The sequence below is a fragment of the Betta splendens genome, chromosome 6 (genome assembly GCF_900634795.4).
Source record: "Betta splendens chromosome 6, fBetSpl5.4, whole genome shotgun sequence".
NCBI lineage: Eukaryota > Metazoa > Chordata > Actinopteri > Anabantiformes > Osphronemidae > Betta > Betta splendens.
In genome coordinates, this window is record NC_040886.2 from 3,230,220 (window position 1) to 3,249,812 (window position 19,593).

Below are 19,593 nucleotides of genomic sequence, written 5' to 3' on the forward strand. Positions count from 1 at the left end.
ACATTGTGGTGGTGGATAAAGAGCAGAGGAAAGCCGTAGTGGTGGATGTGGCAATACCAAGCGATGGCAACATCAGGAAAAAGGAACATGAGAAACTACAGAAATACCAAGGGCTCAGGGAAGAACTGGAGAAGGCTTCGAAGGTGAAGGCCACAGTGGTGCCTGTGGTGATCGGAGCACTAGGGGCTGTGACCCCCAAACTGGAGGAGTGGCTACGACAGATCCCTGGAAAAACATCCGAAATCTCAGTCCAGAAAAGTGCAGTCCTAGGAACAGCAAGGATACTGCGCAGAACCCTCAAGCTCCCTGGCCTCTGGTAGAGGACCCGAGCTTGGAAAGTGGATGAGACCACCCGCGGAGGGTGAGAATAGAGTGTGTATATATAGGTAAGTATTGGGAAGGAGGCTTTAGACCTGTGTGTTCAAAAGAGGAGCGAAACAAAAAAGCTACAGATGAAAACAGGATTCAATTTTGACTTCAACTAAATGCTTTTCATTTGATGAATTGATCTGATCTGTTATTTGCTAATCAACAATTTAACCTTGAGCATTAATGCGGCAATTTGTATTGCTCAAAGTGGAGATATGTGCCTCGGTCTACCACATATGATGCTCCAATAATGAAATATTCTTTCATGAAATAGCTCAATTTTGCAATACATCTAAACTAAAAATGTATACTAAAGTATTACTACTGGCTATATTTACCACGCGGTAATAGGAAACATATATTTAGTATACTGAAAGTTTGGCGTATTATTGCCTGACAGCAACATTCCCACTTTCTCTAGTCTTGGAGCATTGATTAACACTACAAAAGGCATCCCTCTCACAACATATTATAGGGATAAAACTATGAGTGTTTATTATACAGTAGCTGATTTCTTTGTAATCTCTGGTTGAACAAGTAACAATGCTTCTAAAATACACAAAACCAAGTCAAGAGTGAAGACGGAACATACATTGTAAAACTACTAAAAATAACTGACAAAAACTGATTACAACAATTATAAAGAAGATACTATATACTTCACAGTAGGTTGTTTTCTTAAAAGGTAATGGTTGTTTTTATAGCCAAAATTATGATCAAACATTTTTTGTTTTTTTGTAAAAAAAAGACTAATATAGCTACTCTATATAGTATATACAGTATCTAAGGGCTATGTTAGATATAGTTCACAGTAATTTGTAGTGAACAGAAAGATCCACATGAGGGAGTCAGGGGCAAAGTGTATTAGTGGTCCAATGACTGTGACTGGTTCAAATATATACCGGTATTACATAAATTCATAACAACAAATCCTGACCATCTGTGTTTTTGTGTAGTGATTGATAATTACATTTAATTAAATTTAAAACCCAATGTTTTTGTTTAACTGATTTAAAAAGACAAAAAAACAAATAGTTCTGACTTTTAAAAGTACAGCAGATAAACTGTTCAGCTTCAAACTATTAGTAACATAATTCCCAGCCCCATAATCAGATGATGAATGACAGTTTATACACAAGATTATTGTAAAGACACTGAATTGTTGCAGGTTCCACTACACAAAATATTCAGTATCGAAATATGCATTTGTTTTGGCTGCCATCTCAACTTGTCAATTATTAATGGCTCCACTGAAATCAGTGGGTCATGTTCTCATTTTGCACACCTCCTTCTTTCTTCAATCCCTGCTGTTCGTCTTACTGCATCTCCCGGTGTTTGATCTTCATGCGGTACGGTTTTGGAGTCAGGGTGACCCCAAACTCCGGGGTGTAGTCTGGCTCTCCAGCATCCTCTGGCCAGAGGAACTTGAACTTCTTCAGCAGAGTCACCATGATAAGGAAGAGCTCCATACGAGCCAGACCCTCTCCAAGACACATCCGTGGTCCTGTGTTTTAAAATACCAATGACTTATGAAGACTATTTTCTATAACCCAGTCAGTCCTTCTGTATATCCGTATTAGATAATCATGCACCTGTAGAGAAAGGCATGAAGGCCTCAGGCTTAACAAACTCTCCCTGGTCGCTAAGGAAGTTTTCAGGGTTGAAGTCATGTGGAAATTTCCACTGTCCTTCTTCATTCAGAACTGATGTGAGATTAGGAACAATCATTGTGCCCTGAAAGAACATTTTGTACAAATTAGTTAGTTAACTCCATTTATCTTTCAATTTTCATACTATAGTACATAAAACTGTGAGGTTTATTTCCACAATACTTTGTCAAAATTTCTTCTCACTTTGGGAATAGAATATCCCATCAGCTCTGTGTCTTTGGATGTGCAGTGAAAGACGCTGAGTGGAGCAGTGTTGGCTACCCTCTGCACCTCATGGACCACAGCCTGGTAGAAGTTAGTTTCAAAAAGGATTTTAACAACAAACGTCACACCTTAATACTCAAATAAAAAGTTGAAAAAGGACTTCACAAGAACAAATAGTACAAAGAGAAGTTTTTGAATAAATGTAGGTGAATGTTAAAACCCAATCCATTAGCACACCATAACATCATTTTAAATATATTTGTGCACTGTAAAAAAATATTAAATAAAATATGATGAATCTTTCGTATGATGTACCTGCATGTAGGGCATGTTGTGTCTGTCGTCAAAGCTGACCAGATCCTTCCCTTGTAACACCTGGTCTATCTCCTGCTGGCAACGCTCTGAGAGTTAGAGGTCAGGAGAATGCAGGAGGTGGAAGGTAACACATTACAGTGACACACTTTTCACTAGTTCTGTTGTCACGATGAAGGACGTGCAACACTGTATAAACAACTGATGGAATCTTCAATATTATATGAAAAGGTTCCAGAGAATACAATGAACCTCAATAAGCCATATACAGTACACACACCTTGTATGTTTGGGTAGGTGGTGAGGTAGAGGAAGCCAGTAAGCAGCGTGTTGGAGGTTGTGTCGGTTCCAGCAAAGTGAAGATCGAGTGTCATGAAGATAAGTCGTTCTTCTGAAAATGGGGGAGCATCACTGCCTCTCTAGAAAAAGAGAAGGATTTAAGACAAATATTAGATGTGATTTTAATTTTAGTGCACATGGGTCTAGGTATGAACATGTATACACTTGTATAGTAGAGTATGATGATGTACATACATGTACCTAGGAACCAAACAGAATATTAAAAGGCCTTTTGTCCTACAGCATAAAGGTTCCTGTCACTCAATGTGAGACATATTGAGCAGAGATAGTGGGACGTTGCATAGATCTTGAAGATGTCTCACCTTCTATCTTAAAAGCTTCATCACCTTTGACTGACTGATTTAAAGCCATGTGGAGTCATTTATACTTAAACAGTTGCCAGTGAGTGTGTTGATGTTCCACCTGACTGTGATGTGTCATTGACCAACAACTCCAAAAACTCAGTGTGCTGAATGATGCTTTTGATTCTCCTGAGCTTTATAGACACTCCAGCAACACATGGAAACACATCGCTGTTCTGTTTTCTTCCCTTTTACTTTCTTTTACCCCCTTCTACCACCATATGCTTTGACTGAAACCTTGATGTACTTCAGTCTTATGTATGGGGAAAACAGGAGCTAGAGCCGTGAGCGGGAGAAAAGAGCTGCTAAGGCTTAGGGAGGGCCCGGATGCACGACCCAGAACAGACATGCAAATGAAATGTAATTTATTAAAGTAACGGATAGGGAAAAATTAGAACAACTAAAAATCATTGCAGAGCAAATCAAACTAAATACAGGAAATGACAAAACAAACCAAGATGACATGAAACAAAGCAAGACCAGAGGGCCCCCTGGTGGCGTGGACAGGCAGAGGCTGAGAGTCAACAAATAAATATTAAACCTAATCGTCTCGATCAAAACATAAGAAAAAATGTTAGGTAGATTTAACTAGTATTTTCTTTTATGAAAACATTGTTGATGATGACAAATGTTGATGAGACGATCCTCTGGTAAAACCATTACAACTGTACAAGGAACTGTAAACCCCTGACTTTACGAGAATAAATAAATGTACATAAATGTAAGGCTGCATAAAAGAGGGATATTTTAATAAACAACAATTGAACTGTATGTACAGGGAATATAGACATTCCATCGATACAAACACACACATACACGCACCTTATCCAGTTCGTCCAGGTAGCAGTCAAGAAAGTCTCTTGGATCTCCCGGGACTCTGGTTTTCTTGTGCTCATTAACTAAATTACTTGTAAGATTTTTACAAATCTGAAAAAGGACAAGTCATCATTCACTTACTGTTAAAGTACTTTATGTGTGTGAGGTGGGACAGAAATATTCAGTAAATTACACAATTATGCTCCAAGTCAAAGGATCATACCTCAAAATTCTTGAAAGCCTTTTTAAAAGGTAGCGGCAGCTTACGCACAATAGGATAAGAGTCATAGACCTGAAGGACAAAAATAAAGACATATACAAAATTCCTAGTATGGATTTTTTGACTGCATTCAAAGTTTAAAATTTTATGTTTAGAGGGCGCTGGTGGAGACAGGAAGTAGAGGGATAACAGAGCAGGCTGTCACATAAACGGGACAGAGGACCTTGGCAAAAATATGCAACATGCGAGTTGTGTTTATGTAATACTGTATGGATGAGCCATGATTCACTCACCACACTCCACGGTCCATTAGCTATCTTTGAATTCTCCATGAAGCAACGAACAACCTCTTTGATGAACTTATCATCGTACTCGTAGCGTGTCCCAAACAGAACCTGGCAGATGATGTTAGAGGCTGCATTATGGAACATGACTTGAGGACTCATAGATTTACCTGTGAAGGACATCTACTGTAAGAGACTAAAGCGCAACAAAAACATTGTACAAGAGAAAAACAGAAAAGGAAGAAAGCTTCTGTACAAACAAATAACACACCGATGTTGTTGTCCAGGGTTTTGATGATGTGTTGTATCTCTCCATGAATCCTGTCCTCCATGGTGTTCTTGCCCAGACCAAAGTTCCTCAGGGTCATCAGGGCAAAGCGACGATGTTCCTTCCAAAAAGGGCCATAATCTGCTAGAACTAGTCCTACAATAGAATGGGATTACATTCAATGTGTGTTTAAGAATAAGCTACTGTAATGTTTTCTGGAAGGTATGGCTTTTTATTGTGATTCTTGCTGTTCTTTTTTCTGGTTCTGAGTTCATCCAATAATTTGTTGTCCATAAATATTTGTGTTGGACTCTGCATCCATGCCACCAGGAAAACTAAACCACTCTGGTGTGGTTTTGTTTTGTGTCCTCTTGTTTTGTTGTTGTGGTGTCATGTCATTTCCTATAACTAATTTCATTTGATTCACCTGTTGTGTTGTATTTAAAGTCTTTCTAAAGTCTCATCTTTGTGGGTTCATCGGGCATGATATATTTTTTGTGTTTATTAATTAAAACTATTTTTATTTAGAGTTTGTCTATGGGTTGTGCATGTGGGTCATCTGCCTCTAGTCTTGTTGTAAGTCTTAGCAGTCCCCCCTCTCATTCTGAGTGCTGCCCATTCCCAGGTTTTGCCTCGTACGTAACAGTTTGATCAAGAGAGAGAATGCCTTATAGAGTTAACTCAAATCAAATTTCACCAATCTTCATTTAACATTTCTAGACACTGGGCTGGTACCACCTTGCAATGACCTCTAAGTTTTTGAGTGTGATATAAATGTGTGTAAAATGTTCAAACCTTTGTACTCAGGCTGGTTTTGCTTTTCACTAAGAACTTTGATGTTTGATTATATGTCATGTAACATCTACCTTTTCCTTGGGTGACGTCAACGACAAATATGTCTCGAGGGCGTCCAGAGAAATCAGCAGCCTTAGTCACTAGAGCCTCTTTAATGGCGTGGAATCCATTTATGAATACAACTGGTTTGCGCCCAAGGAACAGGCTGTAAACATTTCCATAAGACTTCCTCAGCTAGGAGAGAACAAATGACGTTGTCAGCGTTATCAGCATTTTCATTTGACATTGTTTCAGATGAACAGAATTCTATACAATCATGAGTGTGCGCTTATATTCTCAGACAGGCATTTCTTCAGGTGTTTAATGGCCATAAACACAAACACTTTCCTAGTTAAAGACATTAAAACTGAGAAGCAATAAAACGTCAAAAAAGGTTATTTGGGGCGTGTCACAGCAGAGCTTTTCCAGTGAATTAGTCTGATCTTGTAACTACTGGTGATCAGTATGTTTATGGTCTGCGTGACACAGCTTCCGGTTTCTGTACTGTCTGAACTTTTATTTTGAACTTTTACAGCCATGCAATTTCTGTAAGAGAAGTTTTTTAAAAATTAAAAAAAGATTCAAACTTTCTATTGAAGCTTAAGAATTTTCTTTTGCCATGGCACTAATCACTTTAATCTGCTGTACATGGTACAGTACAGATTTCTTGAAAGACTGGTTTATCAATATCTCTCGCTTATTCATGTTATTGTGTACAAAAGGCAGTGAACTCTGTACAGCTAATGATAATGTATCATGTAACCACAAAAAAACAGAACCAATGCTGTTGTTATACAGTGAAAGGATTTTAGGTTATGCTTTACACGATAAGGTTGCAATATAAGGTTTATTAGTTGAGATAAATCTTTAATGCATATGTTTTACTTACCCTCTCAAAGTCCTTTAAGGGGTTCTCTAGGTTCAGGTTCAACAGGTTCCCAAGTACTGGCACAGCAGGTGGTCCAGGGGGAAAGTTCTTCGGCCTCCCAGATTTGAGTAGAACAATGACCAACCAAATGCAAATGCATAGCAGGAGGGCTGCAGCAAACATGATTAACAGAACTGGGCTGAACAGAACTGAGGAGAGTAACTGTCAGACTGGCTTTATAAGAGAAGCCCTGCCTCTTTTGGCAGTGCAGGTTGCTCTTCATAGAACCGTGGCGCCCACAGTTATATAACTGAAAAACCAACACACAGGGGTGTTTCATCACATAGGGTTTATTATGAATTAAGACAAATTCCACTACAGCAGATGTTTATCTGATCATTTCAGGAGACGATTTATGTCCTTTTCTTTATTCCTATGTAACTACACAAAGGAGAGCAGACATCTTATTTATGTTGCCCTGCAGTATAGGCACTTTATCCCCTCTCAGATCAGCCTCAGTCTTCATTTTTAGGGTTAACAAACCCAGCTAGCTGGGTGTTTCTCTGTTGGCCCTTTTTGTAGGGGAGAGAAGGCTTCCCCTGCTTAGTGTTTTCTTTCTTGTTTGTGTTTTTGCAGTTATGTTAATTTTATTGTGTGTGGGTCACTGGGCAATAGCCTGAAGCTAGCAATGAATGACAGTGTTGCCTCATGGGAATTTGACCCCGAGAGGGCAGCAGAGTAAGGGCAAAGTGATGGATGTTGTATGAATTAGGATGCCCTATTGTGAAAAAAAGAATAGATCAAGGCATTGGAAGGGACTGACCAGAAGCAGCAGCTAACTGGGGAGAAATGAATGACAAAGTTTTGTGGACCTACTGTAACATAAATGTCAGAAACGATAGGTATGTTTGTCTAAAATAAAATTGTGGGTAAGTAATGGTGCAAAAACACAGTTGTGCATTTTGAATCAGCCTCACCTGTAGACCATATTCTAGGAATGGAGGGGGTGCAGATCTTCCATACATACAGTACCCTAGAATCAATACCATGTGGTTCAGCATGCAGTTGTCATTAAAGGGCTCATTGGGAGTAATAGGTGGAGTTCTCCATGGATATATTAATATTAAAATATTGACAGGTAGTATGAGACATGCATGTGATGTCTTTGTGTTTCATATCTAGTTTTAAAACATAAAATGTTGGCAGCTGGTAGAGTCATGAAGGCGAAATCGAAGCCTCATGAATCACTGAGCAACTATAAGACAGTTAAGTTGAAATCAACACATTGCTAAACACGATTTGACACAGTCAGAACAACGACATCTGCTGGTTGAGTATCATTTTGCACACCTCCTTCTTTCTTCAATCCCTGCTGTTCGTCTTACTGCATCTCCCGGTGTTTGATCTTCATGCGGTACGGTTTTGGAGTCAGGGTGACCCCAAACTCCGGGGTGTAGTCTGGCTCTCCAGCATCCTCTGGCCAGAGGAACTTGAACTTCTTCAGCAGAGTCACCATGATAAGGAAGAGCTCCATACGAGCCAGACCCTCTCCAGGACACATCCGTGGTCCTGTGTTTTAAAATACCAATGACTTATGAAGACTATTTTCTATAACCCAGTCAGTCCTTCTGTATATCCGTATTAGATAATCATGCACCTGTAGAGAAAGGCATGAAGGCCTCAGGCTTAACAAACTCTCCCTGGTCGCTAAGGAAGTTTTCAGGGTTGAAGTCATGTGGAAATTTCCACTGTCCTTCTTCATTCAGAACTGATGTGAGATTAGGAACAATCATTGTGCCCTGAAAGAACATTTTGTACAAATTAGTTAGTTAACTCCATTTATCTTTCAATTTTCATACTATAGTACATAAAACTGTGAGGTTTATTTCCACAATACTTTGTCAAAATTTCTTCTCACTTTGGGAATAGAATATCCCATCAGCTCTGTGTCTTTGGATGTGCAGTGAAAGACGCTGAGTGGAGCAGTGTTGGCTACCCTCTGCACCTCATGGACCACAGCCTGGTAGAAGTTAGTTTCAAAAAGGATTTTAACAACAAACGTCACACCTTAATACTCAAATAAAAAGTTGAAAAAGGACTTCACAAGAACAAATAGTACAAAGAGAAGTTTTTGAATAAATGTAGGTGAATGTTAAAACCCAATCCATTAGCACACCATAACATCATTTTAAATATATTTGTGCACTGTAAAAAAATATTAAATAAAATATGATGAATCTTTCGTATGATGTACCTGCATGTAGGGCATGTTGTGTCTGTCGTCAAAGCTGACCAGATCCTTCCCTTGTAACACCTGGTCTATCTCCTGCTGGCAACGCTCTGAGAGTTAGAGGTCAGGAGAATGCAGGAGGTGGAAGGTAACACATTACAGTGACACACTTTTCACTAGTTCTGTTGTCACGATGAAGGACGTGCAACACTGTATAAACAACTGATGGAATCTTCAATATTATAATGAAAAGGTTCCAGAGAATACAATGAACCTCAATAAGCCATATACAGTACACACACCTTGTATGTTTGGGTAGGTGGTGAGGTAGAGGAAGCCAGTAAGCAGCGTGTTGGAGGTTGTGTCGGTTCCAGCAAAGTGAAGATCGAGTGTCATGAAGATAAGTCGTTCTTCTGAAAATGGGGGAGCATCACTGCCTCTCTAGAAAAAGAGAAGGATTTAAGACAAATATTAGATGTGATTTTAATTTTAGTGCACATGGGTCTAGGTATGAACATGTATACACTTGTATAGTAGAGTATGATGATGTACATACATGTACCTAGGAACCAAACAGAATATTAAAAGGCCTTTTGTCCTACAGCATAAAGGTTCCTGTCACTCAATGTGAGACATATTGAGCAGAGATAGTGGGACGTTGCATAGATCTTGAAGATGTCTCACCTTCTATCTTAAAAGCTTCATCACCTTTGACTGACTGATTTAAAGCCATGTGGAGTCATTTATACTTAAACAGTTGCCAGTGTGTGTGTTGATGTTCCACCTGACTGTGATGTGTCATTGACCAACAACTCCAAAAACTCAGTGTGCTGAATGATGCTTTTGATTCTCCTGAGCTTTATAGACACTCCAGCAACACATGGAAACACATCGCTGTTCTGTTTTCTTCCCTTTTACTTTCTTTTACCCCCTTCTACCACCATATGCTTTGACTGACACCTTGATGTACTTCAGTCTTATGTATGGGGAAAACAGGAGCTAGAGCCGTGAGCGGGAGAAAAGAGCTGCTAAGGCTTAGGGAGGGCCCGGATGCACGACCCAGAACAGACATGCAAATGAAATGTAATTTATTAAAGTAACGGATAGGGAAAAATTAGAACAACTATAAATCATTGCAGAGCAAATCAAACTAAATACAGGAAATGACAAAACAAACCAAGATGACATGAAACAAAGCAAGACCAGAGGGCCCCCTGGTGGCGTGGACAGGCAGAGGCTGAGAGTCAACAAATAAATATTAAACCTAATCGTCTCGATCAAAACATAAGAAAAAATGTTAGGTAGATTTAACTAGTATTTTCTTTTATGAAAACATTGTTGATGATGACAAATGTTGATGAGACGATCCTCTGGTAAAACCATTACAACTGTACAAGGAACTGTAAACCCCTGACTTTACGAGAATAAATAAATGTACATAAATGTAAGGCTGCATAAAAGAGGGATATTTTAATAAACAACAATTGAACTGTATGTACAGGGAATATAGACATTCCATCGATACAAACACACACATACACGCACCTTATCCAGTTCGTCCAGGTAGCAGTCAAGAAAGTCTCTTGGATCTCCCGGGACTCTGGTTTTCTTGTGCTCATTAACTAAATTACTTGTAAGATTTTTACAAATCTGAAAAAGGACAAGTCATCATTCACTTACTGTTAAAGTACTGTATGTGTGTGAGGTGGGACAGAAATATTCAGTAAATTACACAATTATGCTCCAAGTCAAAGGATCATACCTCAAAATTCTTGAAAGCCTTTTTAAAAGGTAGCGGCAGCTTACGCACAATAGGATAAGAGTCATAGACCTGAAGGACAAAAATAAAGACATATACAAAATTCCTAGTATGGATTTTTTGACTGCATTCAAAGTTTAAAATTTTATGTTTAGAGGGCGCTGGTCGAGACAGGAAGTAGAGGGATAACAGAGCAGGCTGTCACATAAACGGGACAGAGGACCTTGGCAAAAATATGCAACATGCGAGTTGTGTTTATGTAATACTGTATGGATGAGCCATGATTCACTCACCACACTCCACGGTCCATTAGCTATCTTTGAATTCTCCATGAAGCAACGAACAACCTCTTTGATGAACTTATCATCGTACTCGTAGCGTGTCCCAAACAGAACCTGGCAGATGATGTTAGAGGCTGCATTATGGAACATGACTTGAGGACTCATAGATTTACCTGTGAAGGACATCTACTGTAAGAGACTAAAGCGCAACAAAAACATTGTACAAGAGAAAAACAGAAAAGGAAGAAAGCTTCTGTACAAACAAATAACACACCGATGTTGTTGTCCAGGGTTTTGATGATGTGTTGTATCTCTCCATGAATCCTGTCCTCCATGGTGTTCTTGCCCAGACCAAAGTTCCTCAGGGTCATCAGGGCAAAGCGACGATGTTCCTTCCAAAAAGGGCCATAATCTGCTAGAACTAGTCCTACAATAGAATGGGATTACATTCAATGTGTGTTTAAGAATAAGCTACTGTAATGTCTTCTGGAAGGTATGGCTTTTTATTGTGATTCTTGCTGTTCTTTTTTCTGGTCCTGAGTTCATCCAATAATTTGTTGTCCATAAATATTTGTGTTGGACTCTGCATCCATGCCACCAGGAAAACTAAACCACTCTGGTGTGGTTTTGTTTTGTGTCCTCTTGTTTTGTTGTTGTGGTGTCATGTCATTTCCTATAACTAATTTCCTTTGATTCACCTGTTGTGTTGTATTTAAAGTCTTTCTAAAGTCTCATCTTTGTGGGTTCATCGGGCATGATATATTTTTTGTGTTTATTAATTAAAACTATTTTTATTTAGAGTTTGTCTATGGGTTGTGCATGTGGGTCATCCGCCTCTAGTCTTGTTGTAAGTCTTAGCAGTCCCCCCTCTCATTCTGAGTGCTGCCCATTCCCAGGTTTTGCCTCGTACGTAACAGTTTGATCAAGAGAGAGAATGCCTTATAGAGTTAACCCAAATCAAATTTCACCAATCTTCATTTAACATTTCTAGACACTGGGCTGGTACCACCTTGCAATGACCTCTAAGTTTTTGAGTGTGATATAAATGTGTGTAAAATGTTCAAACCTTTGTACTCAGGCTGGTTTTGCTTTTCACTAAGAACTTTGATGTTTGATTATATGTCATGTAACATCTACCTTTTCCTTGGGTGACGTCAACGACAAATATGTCTCGAGGGCGTCCAGAGAAATCAGCAGCCTTAGTCACTAGAGCCTCTTTAATGGCGTGGAATCCATTTATGAATACAACTGGTTTGCGCCCAAGGAACAGGCTGTAAACATTTCCATAAGACTTCCTCAGCTAGGAGAGAACAAATGACGTTGTCAGCGTTATCAGCATTTTCATTTGACATTGTTTCAGATGAACAGAATTCTATACAATCATGAGTGTGCGCTTATATTCTCAGACAGGCATTTCTTCAGGTGTTTAATGGCCATAAACACAAACACTTTCCTAGTTAAAGACATTAAAACTGAGAAGCAATAAAACGTCAAAAAAGGTTATTTGGGGTGTGTCACAGCAGAGCTTTTCCAGTGAATTAGTCTGATCTTGTAACTACTGGTGATCAGTATGTTTATGGTCTGCGTGACACAGCTTCCGGTTTCTGTACTGTCTGAACTTTTATTTTGAACTTTTACAGCCATGCAATTTCTGTAAGAGAAGTTTTTTAAAAATTAAAAAAAGATTCAAACTTTCTATTGAAGCTTAAGAATTTTCTTTTGCCATGGCACTAATCACTTTAATCTGCTGTACATGGTACAGTACAGATTTCTTGAAAGACTGGTTTATCAATATCTCTCGCTTATTCATGTTATTGTGTACAAAAGGCAGTGAACTCTGTACAGCTAATGATAATGTATCATGTAACCACAAAAAAACAGAACCAATGCTGTTGTTATACAGTGAAAGGATTTTAGGTTATGCTTTACACGATAAGGTTGCAATATAAGGTTTATTAGTTGAGATAAATCTTTAATGCATATGTTTTACTTACCCTCTCAAAGTCCTTTAAGGGGTTCTCTAGGTTCAGGTTCAACAGGTTCCCAAGTACTGGCACAGCAGGTGGTCCAGGGGGAAAGTTCTTCGGCCTCCCAGATTTGAGTAGAACAATGACCAACCAAATGCAAATGCATAGCAGGAGGGCTGCAGCAAACATGATTAACAGAACTGGGCTGAACAGAACTGAGGAGAGTAACTGTCAGACTGGCTTTATAAGAGAAGCCCTGCCTCTTTTGGCAGTGCAGGTTGCTCTTCATAGAACCGTGGCGCCCACAGTTATATAACTGAAAAACCAACACACAGGGGTGTTTCATCACATAGGGTTTATTATGAATTAAGACAAATTCCACTACAGCAGATGTTTATCTGATCATTTCAGGAGACGATTTATGTCCTTTTCTTTATTCCTATGTAACTACACAAAGGAGAGCAGACATCTTATTTATGTTGCCCTGCAGTATAGGCACTTTATCCCCTCTCAGATCAGCCTCAGTCTTCATTTTTAGGGTTAACAAACCCAGCTAGCTGGGTGTTTCTCTGTTGGCCCTTTTTGTAGGGGAGAGAAGGCTTCCCCTGCTTAGTGTTTTCTTTCTTGTTTGTGTTTTTGCAGTTATGTTAATTTTATTGTGTGTGGGTCACTGGGCAATAGCCTGAAGCTAGCAATGAATGACAGTGTTGCCTCATGGGAATTTGACCCCGAGAGGGCAGCAGAGTAAGGGCAAAGTGATGGATGTTGTATGAATTAGGATGCCCTATTGTGAAAAAAAGAATAGATCAAGGCATTGGAAGGGACTGACCAGAAGCAGCAGCTAACTGGGGAGAAATGAATGACAAAGTTTTGTGGACCTACTGTAACATAAATGTCAGAAACGATAGGTATGTTTGTCTAAAATAAAATTGTGGGTAAGTAATGGTGCAAAAACACAGTTGTGCATTTTGAATCAGCCTCACCTGTAGACCATATTCTAGGAATGGAGGGGGTGCAGATCTTCCATACATACAGTACCCTAGAATCAATACCATGTGGTTCAGCATGCAGTTGTCATTAAAGGGCTCATTGGGAGTAATAGGTGGAGTTCTCCATGGATATATTAATATTAAAATATTGACAGGTAGTATGAGACATGCATGTGATGTCTTTGTGTTTCATATCTAGTTTTAAAACATAAAATGTTGGCAGCTGGTAGAGTCATGAAGGCGAAATCGAAGCCTCATGAATCACTGAGCAACTATAAGACAGTTAAGTTGAAATCAACACATTGCTAAACACGATTTGACACAGTCAGAACAACGACATCTGCTGGTTGAGTATAAGTTTGGGGTTATGTCACTGTTCTATAAAACTCTAACATGTATGGTAACTGTGTTGTGTTCCAAGCTTAGTTGCTAATTAGTCACGTCTGTACAAAAGGTGCTGCTTATCTGGTCAGTTACCTACAGCTTGTGTAACATAGCCATTAGATTCGTTTATCTGTTGTTTAAGCACAGGCAGGCCTGTCCTCTTGTTTGGTTTAATTATCTTTTGAGAAGATTAGAGAAGGTTGTGGCCTACATAATACTGAACATTTCACTAATCTACAATTCTGATTGCAGTACTTTTGTTTTGATGAGGTGATGGTGAGAACATAGCTTCCATCTGGTAGAGGACTGCTTCCGCTCAGTCTTCCAAATAGTGATGAGAACAAGGATCACCACATCTCCCTGATCATCTATCTACTGTACAACTAAACCTGTCCTGCTGCAGAAACACATCTCCAACATAACCAAGTTTACCACTGAAATGGAAAAATTTTACCTTAGTGCTATTTCTTATCCAACACACTCGTCATGTGCTGGTTAGGTACAATACTGAACATTCTTACACAAACAAATAATCTCTTGTGCCCTGACGTACATCAAGTCTAAACATCTGATGTTCCATTTGACTGACTAATAATTTATGATATATGTTTTTCTTTTACACCCGGACCCTGGCTCCATCCTATCTGACTCCCCACCAGACCCAAGGCTGTTAAAGCGAATGCATCTTGTCTTGGAAGCTCGGTGTTCCTTCCTTTGCATAACAAGACATGACGATGCAGAAGTGAGAAAGCAAACATTCTCACTCACAGCGAGATAAGGTGGCGCAAACAATTCCATTGCTGCAGAAAGACATTCCACCAGAGCCAGAGAAAGGGGTTAAAAGGCAGAAGCAACTTGAAGATCGTGGGCTCTTTGCATCACACCTTCGTGGTGTGTGCACTGATCTCCCCAGCTGGTTTTTGGTTTGTTGATGTGCACGATCAACATCCATGCTTTTTATTTGCTTTCCCCATTATTTTTATTTTCTTTATTATTTCAATAAATCGCACAAAAGGACAACTCTCTCTCATCTACTTCTTTATGGAAAATTTCCACCACAGAAATTGGCGTCTACGAACAGGATCCCGCGGCAGGTCGTCTGGATGGTGTGACCAGGGACGATAGTCCTGAGAACTAGGTTCGCTCAGCCTCCAAACCTCTACAGCTGTTCTGAGTGGGAGGACTGCTCACCCGTCTGGATCGCCTCTGACGAGATCCAACGAACTCAAAATGCAACCTCTACTCGGCCTGGTGAGAGAGATTCCGTTTTGTTGCGACTTATCGAAGAAAAAAAAAAAAGAAAACGGGTTTGAAATTGGTTTCAGGTATTCGGGTTTACTTGGCTCTGATCATTTGGTTTAGGGAAAGTAAAGCAAATAACAATTAATTCTAAAACATCCCCTACTAGACTAAAACAACGACAAAAGAAAATATAACTAGGACTAGAGATAATAATATTTCTAAAACGACTATTTGGCTGAAAAACATCCAAAATATAATATTAGGAAAAAATTATAATTTTAAAATTTAATATTCGGGTAAAATTAATTAGGTCAAAGTCTGCCCTGGTGGCTGAGACGGTGGTTGCTAAGGGTTGGCTCGTGGGACCGAGCTTGTTTTTGTCTGTACTGAGGATACAGACCAGTGTGCAGATCTGAGCGCAGTCCAAAGGGAGTGGACAAGAAATAAAAGACGGCTTCTGAAATACGGAGCGCGTTTGCAGGGGGAAGTGGTTTTGAGATACGAGGGACCCGGGTCTTAGAGGGGCCTGACGGTGAGGGACCACTTCCGAGAACCCTGTCGCTGATCTGAGCGGTTCCCTTTCTACGGAGACGTCCGTGGAAGAGAAATTTCGAAAAAAGGTTCCGTCCGGAACACAAAAAACTCTAAGGCAGAAAACCGCCGGGACTCTGAAAGATGGGTTCGGGGCGATCTAAGTCTCCACCACCAGACTGCAGCATTACAAAAGTAAAAGTAATAAAAGTAAAAAGTAAATAGGGTTATTAGTGCGTTTCATGTTTCCATGAGTGGGAAACTGGTTATGGGTTCAAAAGGAGAAGGACATACGCACCTTAAAAGAAAAATTAGAGACAAAAGAAAAGATTTGAAAAAGCAAAACTATCAAAACTAAAGCCCTAAAAGAAACAAAAGAGAGATGAGAGTAACGGAAAAAAGGAGATAACAACTCTGGGGAAGAATTGTTTGCACTCTGCCACACCACACACACACCACACACACACATATCAGGCCAAGAGCAAATGCTCCTATTGTTTCTGCTCTCTATTCTAATGCAGAACTGAGCGCGATGAGGGTAAATCCGGATCTGGACTCCTTTCCCACCATCAGCAGAAGAACCGAAGGAGAAGAAGCGCCTGACCAACAACCAGAACAGGGTGGAAGCTCTGACACCACAGCAGCTGGAGGACACAGACCACAGCATGAAGGCCTCAGCGACTCCCACAACGTCTGCAGCCATCACGTTCTGGGCTCATCAGATGAACCAGCTACTACAAGCCCTGCACCAGCATGAAAGGACTGTGTCTGAAGCTTCTGAAGCCGTGAAAGTGTCATACACGCGTGTGTGTCTGACACAGACACCTGCTTATGACAATCAGCAAAGGAAAACAAGGACAGAGCAACAGCAGAGAAGACGTGCTCTGACACAGACACTGGTTGAAACAACAGGAGAGGCTTCAGACGTGATCGGCCCAAAAGAGCTGCATCTGAGGATCCAGGAAAGGTCTGTCACCGAGGAACAACTGTCTCATCGAAAGGCTTCACCCACTGGCGCTCACATCAGACGGATGGTTGGGGAAGGAGGAAGGTGACGGTTCCTTTTCACGTGACGTAGAAGACAGTACCGCAAACTCACACACACACATTCATACACGCAACGAAGAAACACGCTTACAGCTGATACACGCTCAAATTCATGTTCATGCTTATCTGCTCGCAATGAGGAATCGGTTTTTGCTTAAAAAAATCCCACAGAGTGATTTTAAAATGATGACAAACAGCTAAATGACAACTGCTGCATGACTTTACAGTCTGATGGGTTTAAACTATTTCAATTTGCAACAAATTCAGTAATAAAATCCTCTATGTTTCTAAAAAGGATTTGTGCACAATATAGGTTTGCCTGGCCAGACTGTAAGAAAAACAAAACAGACTATAGAAAAAACAAAACCAGACCATAGGAAGACTGAAACCGACTGAAACAGACTATTAATGACTATTAAAGGGAAGACGACTATTAGAGAGAAGTAATAATAATTACTGTACGCACCAGACTATTAAAGAAAAACTTACTGTTTCACTGTCTTGTGCAACATCTGACAGCAAGAAAGCAATTTTTGCTTTCAAACTTATGCCCAGTTAAATTTTTAGGAAGACATCTGATGTGTAGTTTAGGTATTTGATTGATTTCCACTCCAGACGGAGTGCAGGTTACATCTACAGACATTCTAAATAATCCCTCTTTTGTTGGTGTTAACTTCAGCTCAGCTGTGCTCTTATCATTGGCTGCTGAGGGGGGGCTGTAACTGAGGCCCTCACACAGGCTGCATCACAGCTTGTTTTCATGTGATACGACCTCCAGAGACGCATCTGACCTGTCCTGTACAGCACATGTGTCTTCTGGTCCTGATGAGTTTGAAGAGTTATGATTTCACACACACACTGACAAACTGACCTCAACTTCCCTCTTTTGGGATGAACACAGGTCTGCGCTTGCGATTTCTTTTACTAACGAACAAAAAAGATTTTTATTTTTATTCTACAGTTCCACACGTCCCTCTGTGAAAACATGATGGAGACAGACGCAGGACGTGGGTCCTTTCGTGAACAGATGTCAACGGGGTGGAGACTGGTGAACGACTTCCGACCCCATATGACGTATTCACCTACTTTGCATACTTTTAGAAAACTTTTTTTTATTCTGCCCGTTATGTGCAGCAAACAGTGAACTGGGTACCTCTGCATACTAATGACACACACTACATGCTTTTGTTTTTATTTTCATTTCAGAGGACGCTTTGACCCAACACTCAGCCTTACAAGAAGCCCTGCTTCCCTGGGGCTCACACACAGACATGATGTAGGTTTGATCAGAGGAGATGAACCAGTGGTCATCACACCTAAATCTGACCACAGACCATGTAAACAAAAACACCCTCTTAAAGGAAGCCATAGATGGCGTTACTGCAGACACCACTAAGCTACTGAAACATTGGATGCTACAGGCCACAAAGAGAGCCTGTCTAAATTACAGTTAGTTCAGACTAAGGTTATTTTCTGGGTCATTGTAATTATAGCTGATGGCAAATCCATCTCACCCAACAGAGTTAAAGCAATTTGAAACCTGCCTAAACCGTGCACGTATAAACAGCTGATGTCTTTTCTAGGTCTTTGTTCTTATTGTAGGACCTTCAGTCCTAACTTTACCTTCTCTGAGGCCCCACTCAGGGTTCTGATGCAGACGTCTTCATCGTCCACTTCTTGTCTCACGTGGACGTCTGAGGCTGAACGACGTTCACTGACCTCATGCTTGCTCTTCAGTCGGCTCCTACTTTGGGTCTCCCTGTTCTGACCCTACGCGACCTTTCACTCAAACAGTGGATGAGAAATCAGGTTGTACGACTTCTGTTCTTTTGTCCTCACTGTGACTTTGATTCTTTTGAAATAGATCCCATCTTTCTACAGCCCGATGGCTTAGATACAACACCACCTGCTCAACATGCTGAACATTACTATCAAGACACTACTCTGCTCAGGCTGCAGAGTTGATCACATTGACTGAAGCTGGTAAACTAGCAGAAGGAGAGTCTGTTACCATCTACACAGACTCCACAGATGCTTGTAACACTTTGATGCTCTATGGAAGCATAGGAAGTTTTGAAGTCTGATTGCAAACCTATCTCACATCATGATTAGGTTCTGCTTTGCTGGACGCTGTCCTGCTACAGTACCTACAGCTAATGCTGTTTGTAACCGTCCGACTCACAACATCATTGACAACTTTGTTTCTGCCGACATGCAGCTGCAGACGCTGCTGCGAAGGTCGCTGCCCAACAACCCCTCCTTCTCCTGATCCTTGTTTCCTCTCCTGATCCTTGTTCCCTCTCCAACTCTCTCTATCCTTTCCTTCCTCTCTCCCTGTGCTTTAAACATTTTGTACCTCACAGGAACGCAGACTCTGGCTGACGAATGGTTCCACCTGTAGCCATGGAGTCTGGTTTGGACCTGATGGCAGCCGTGCCGCCCAAACACCTTTTCCCCATAATTCAGATTTCCCAACAGGTGAAAACAGTCGACAGGACCATTACACACCATCCAACCAGGGCACTGGGCGATCGTTAAGGACTTCAGGAGGAAGCATTGGGACTCCAAACGATGGCGAGGCCCCTTCCAGGTCCTGCTGACGACCAACACGACTGTA

The 19,593-nt window shown here is 40.5% G+C and overlaps 2 protein-coding genes across 2 annotated transcripts; both read right to left on the reverse strand.

The window, feature by feature from the left end:
* Positions 1-838: 838 nt before the first annotated feature.
* Positions 839-6,768, reverse strand: LOC129602917 (cytochrome P450 2J6-like). Its single transcript, XM_029153060.2, has 11 exons — positions 6,568-6,768; positions 5,711-5,873; positions 4,848-5,000; positions 4,586-4,746; positions 4,296-4,364; positions 4,079-4,183; positions 2,836-2,974; positions 2,559-2,644; positions 2,223-2,324; positions 1,962-2,103; positions 839-1,873 (listed from the first exon to the last, which is right to left on the reverse strand). The coding sequence occupies exons 1-11, from the start codon at positions 6,727-6,729 to the stop codon at positions 1,686-1,688; spliced, it is 1,470 nt and encodes a 489-aa protein (XP_029008893.1). The 5' UTR covers positions 6,730-6,768; the 3' UTR covers positions 839-1,685.
* A 110-nt stretch (positions 6,769-6,878) lies between these two features.
* LOC114857022 (cytochrome P450 2J6-like) lies at positions 6,879-13,010 on the reverse strand. Its single transcript, XM_029153066.3, has 11 exons — positions 12,811-13,010; positions 11,954-12,116; positions 11,091-11,243; positions 10,829-10,989; positions 10,539-10,607; positions 10,322-10,426; positions 9,079-9,217; positions 8,801-8,886; positions 8,465-8,566; positions 8,204-8,345; positions 6,879-8,115 (listed from the first exon to the last, which is right to left on the reverse strand). The coding sequence occupies exons 1-11, from the start codon at positions 12,970-12,972 to the stop codon at positions 7,928-7,930; spliced, it is 1,470 nt and encodes a 489-aa protein (XP_029008899.1). The 5' UTR covers positions 12,973-13,010; the 3' UTR covers positions 6,879-7,927.
* Between the last annotated feature and the right edge of the window lie 6,583 nt (positions 13,011-19,593).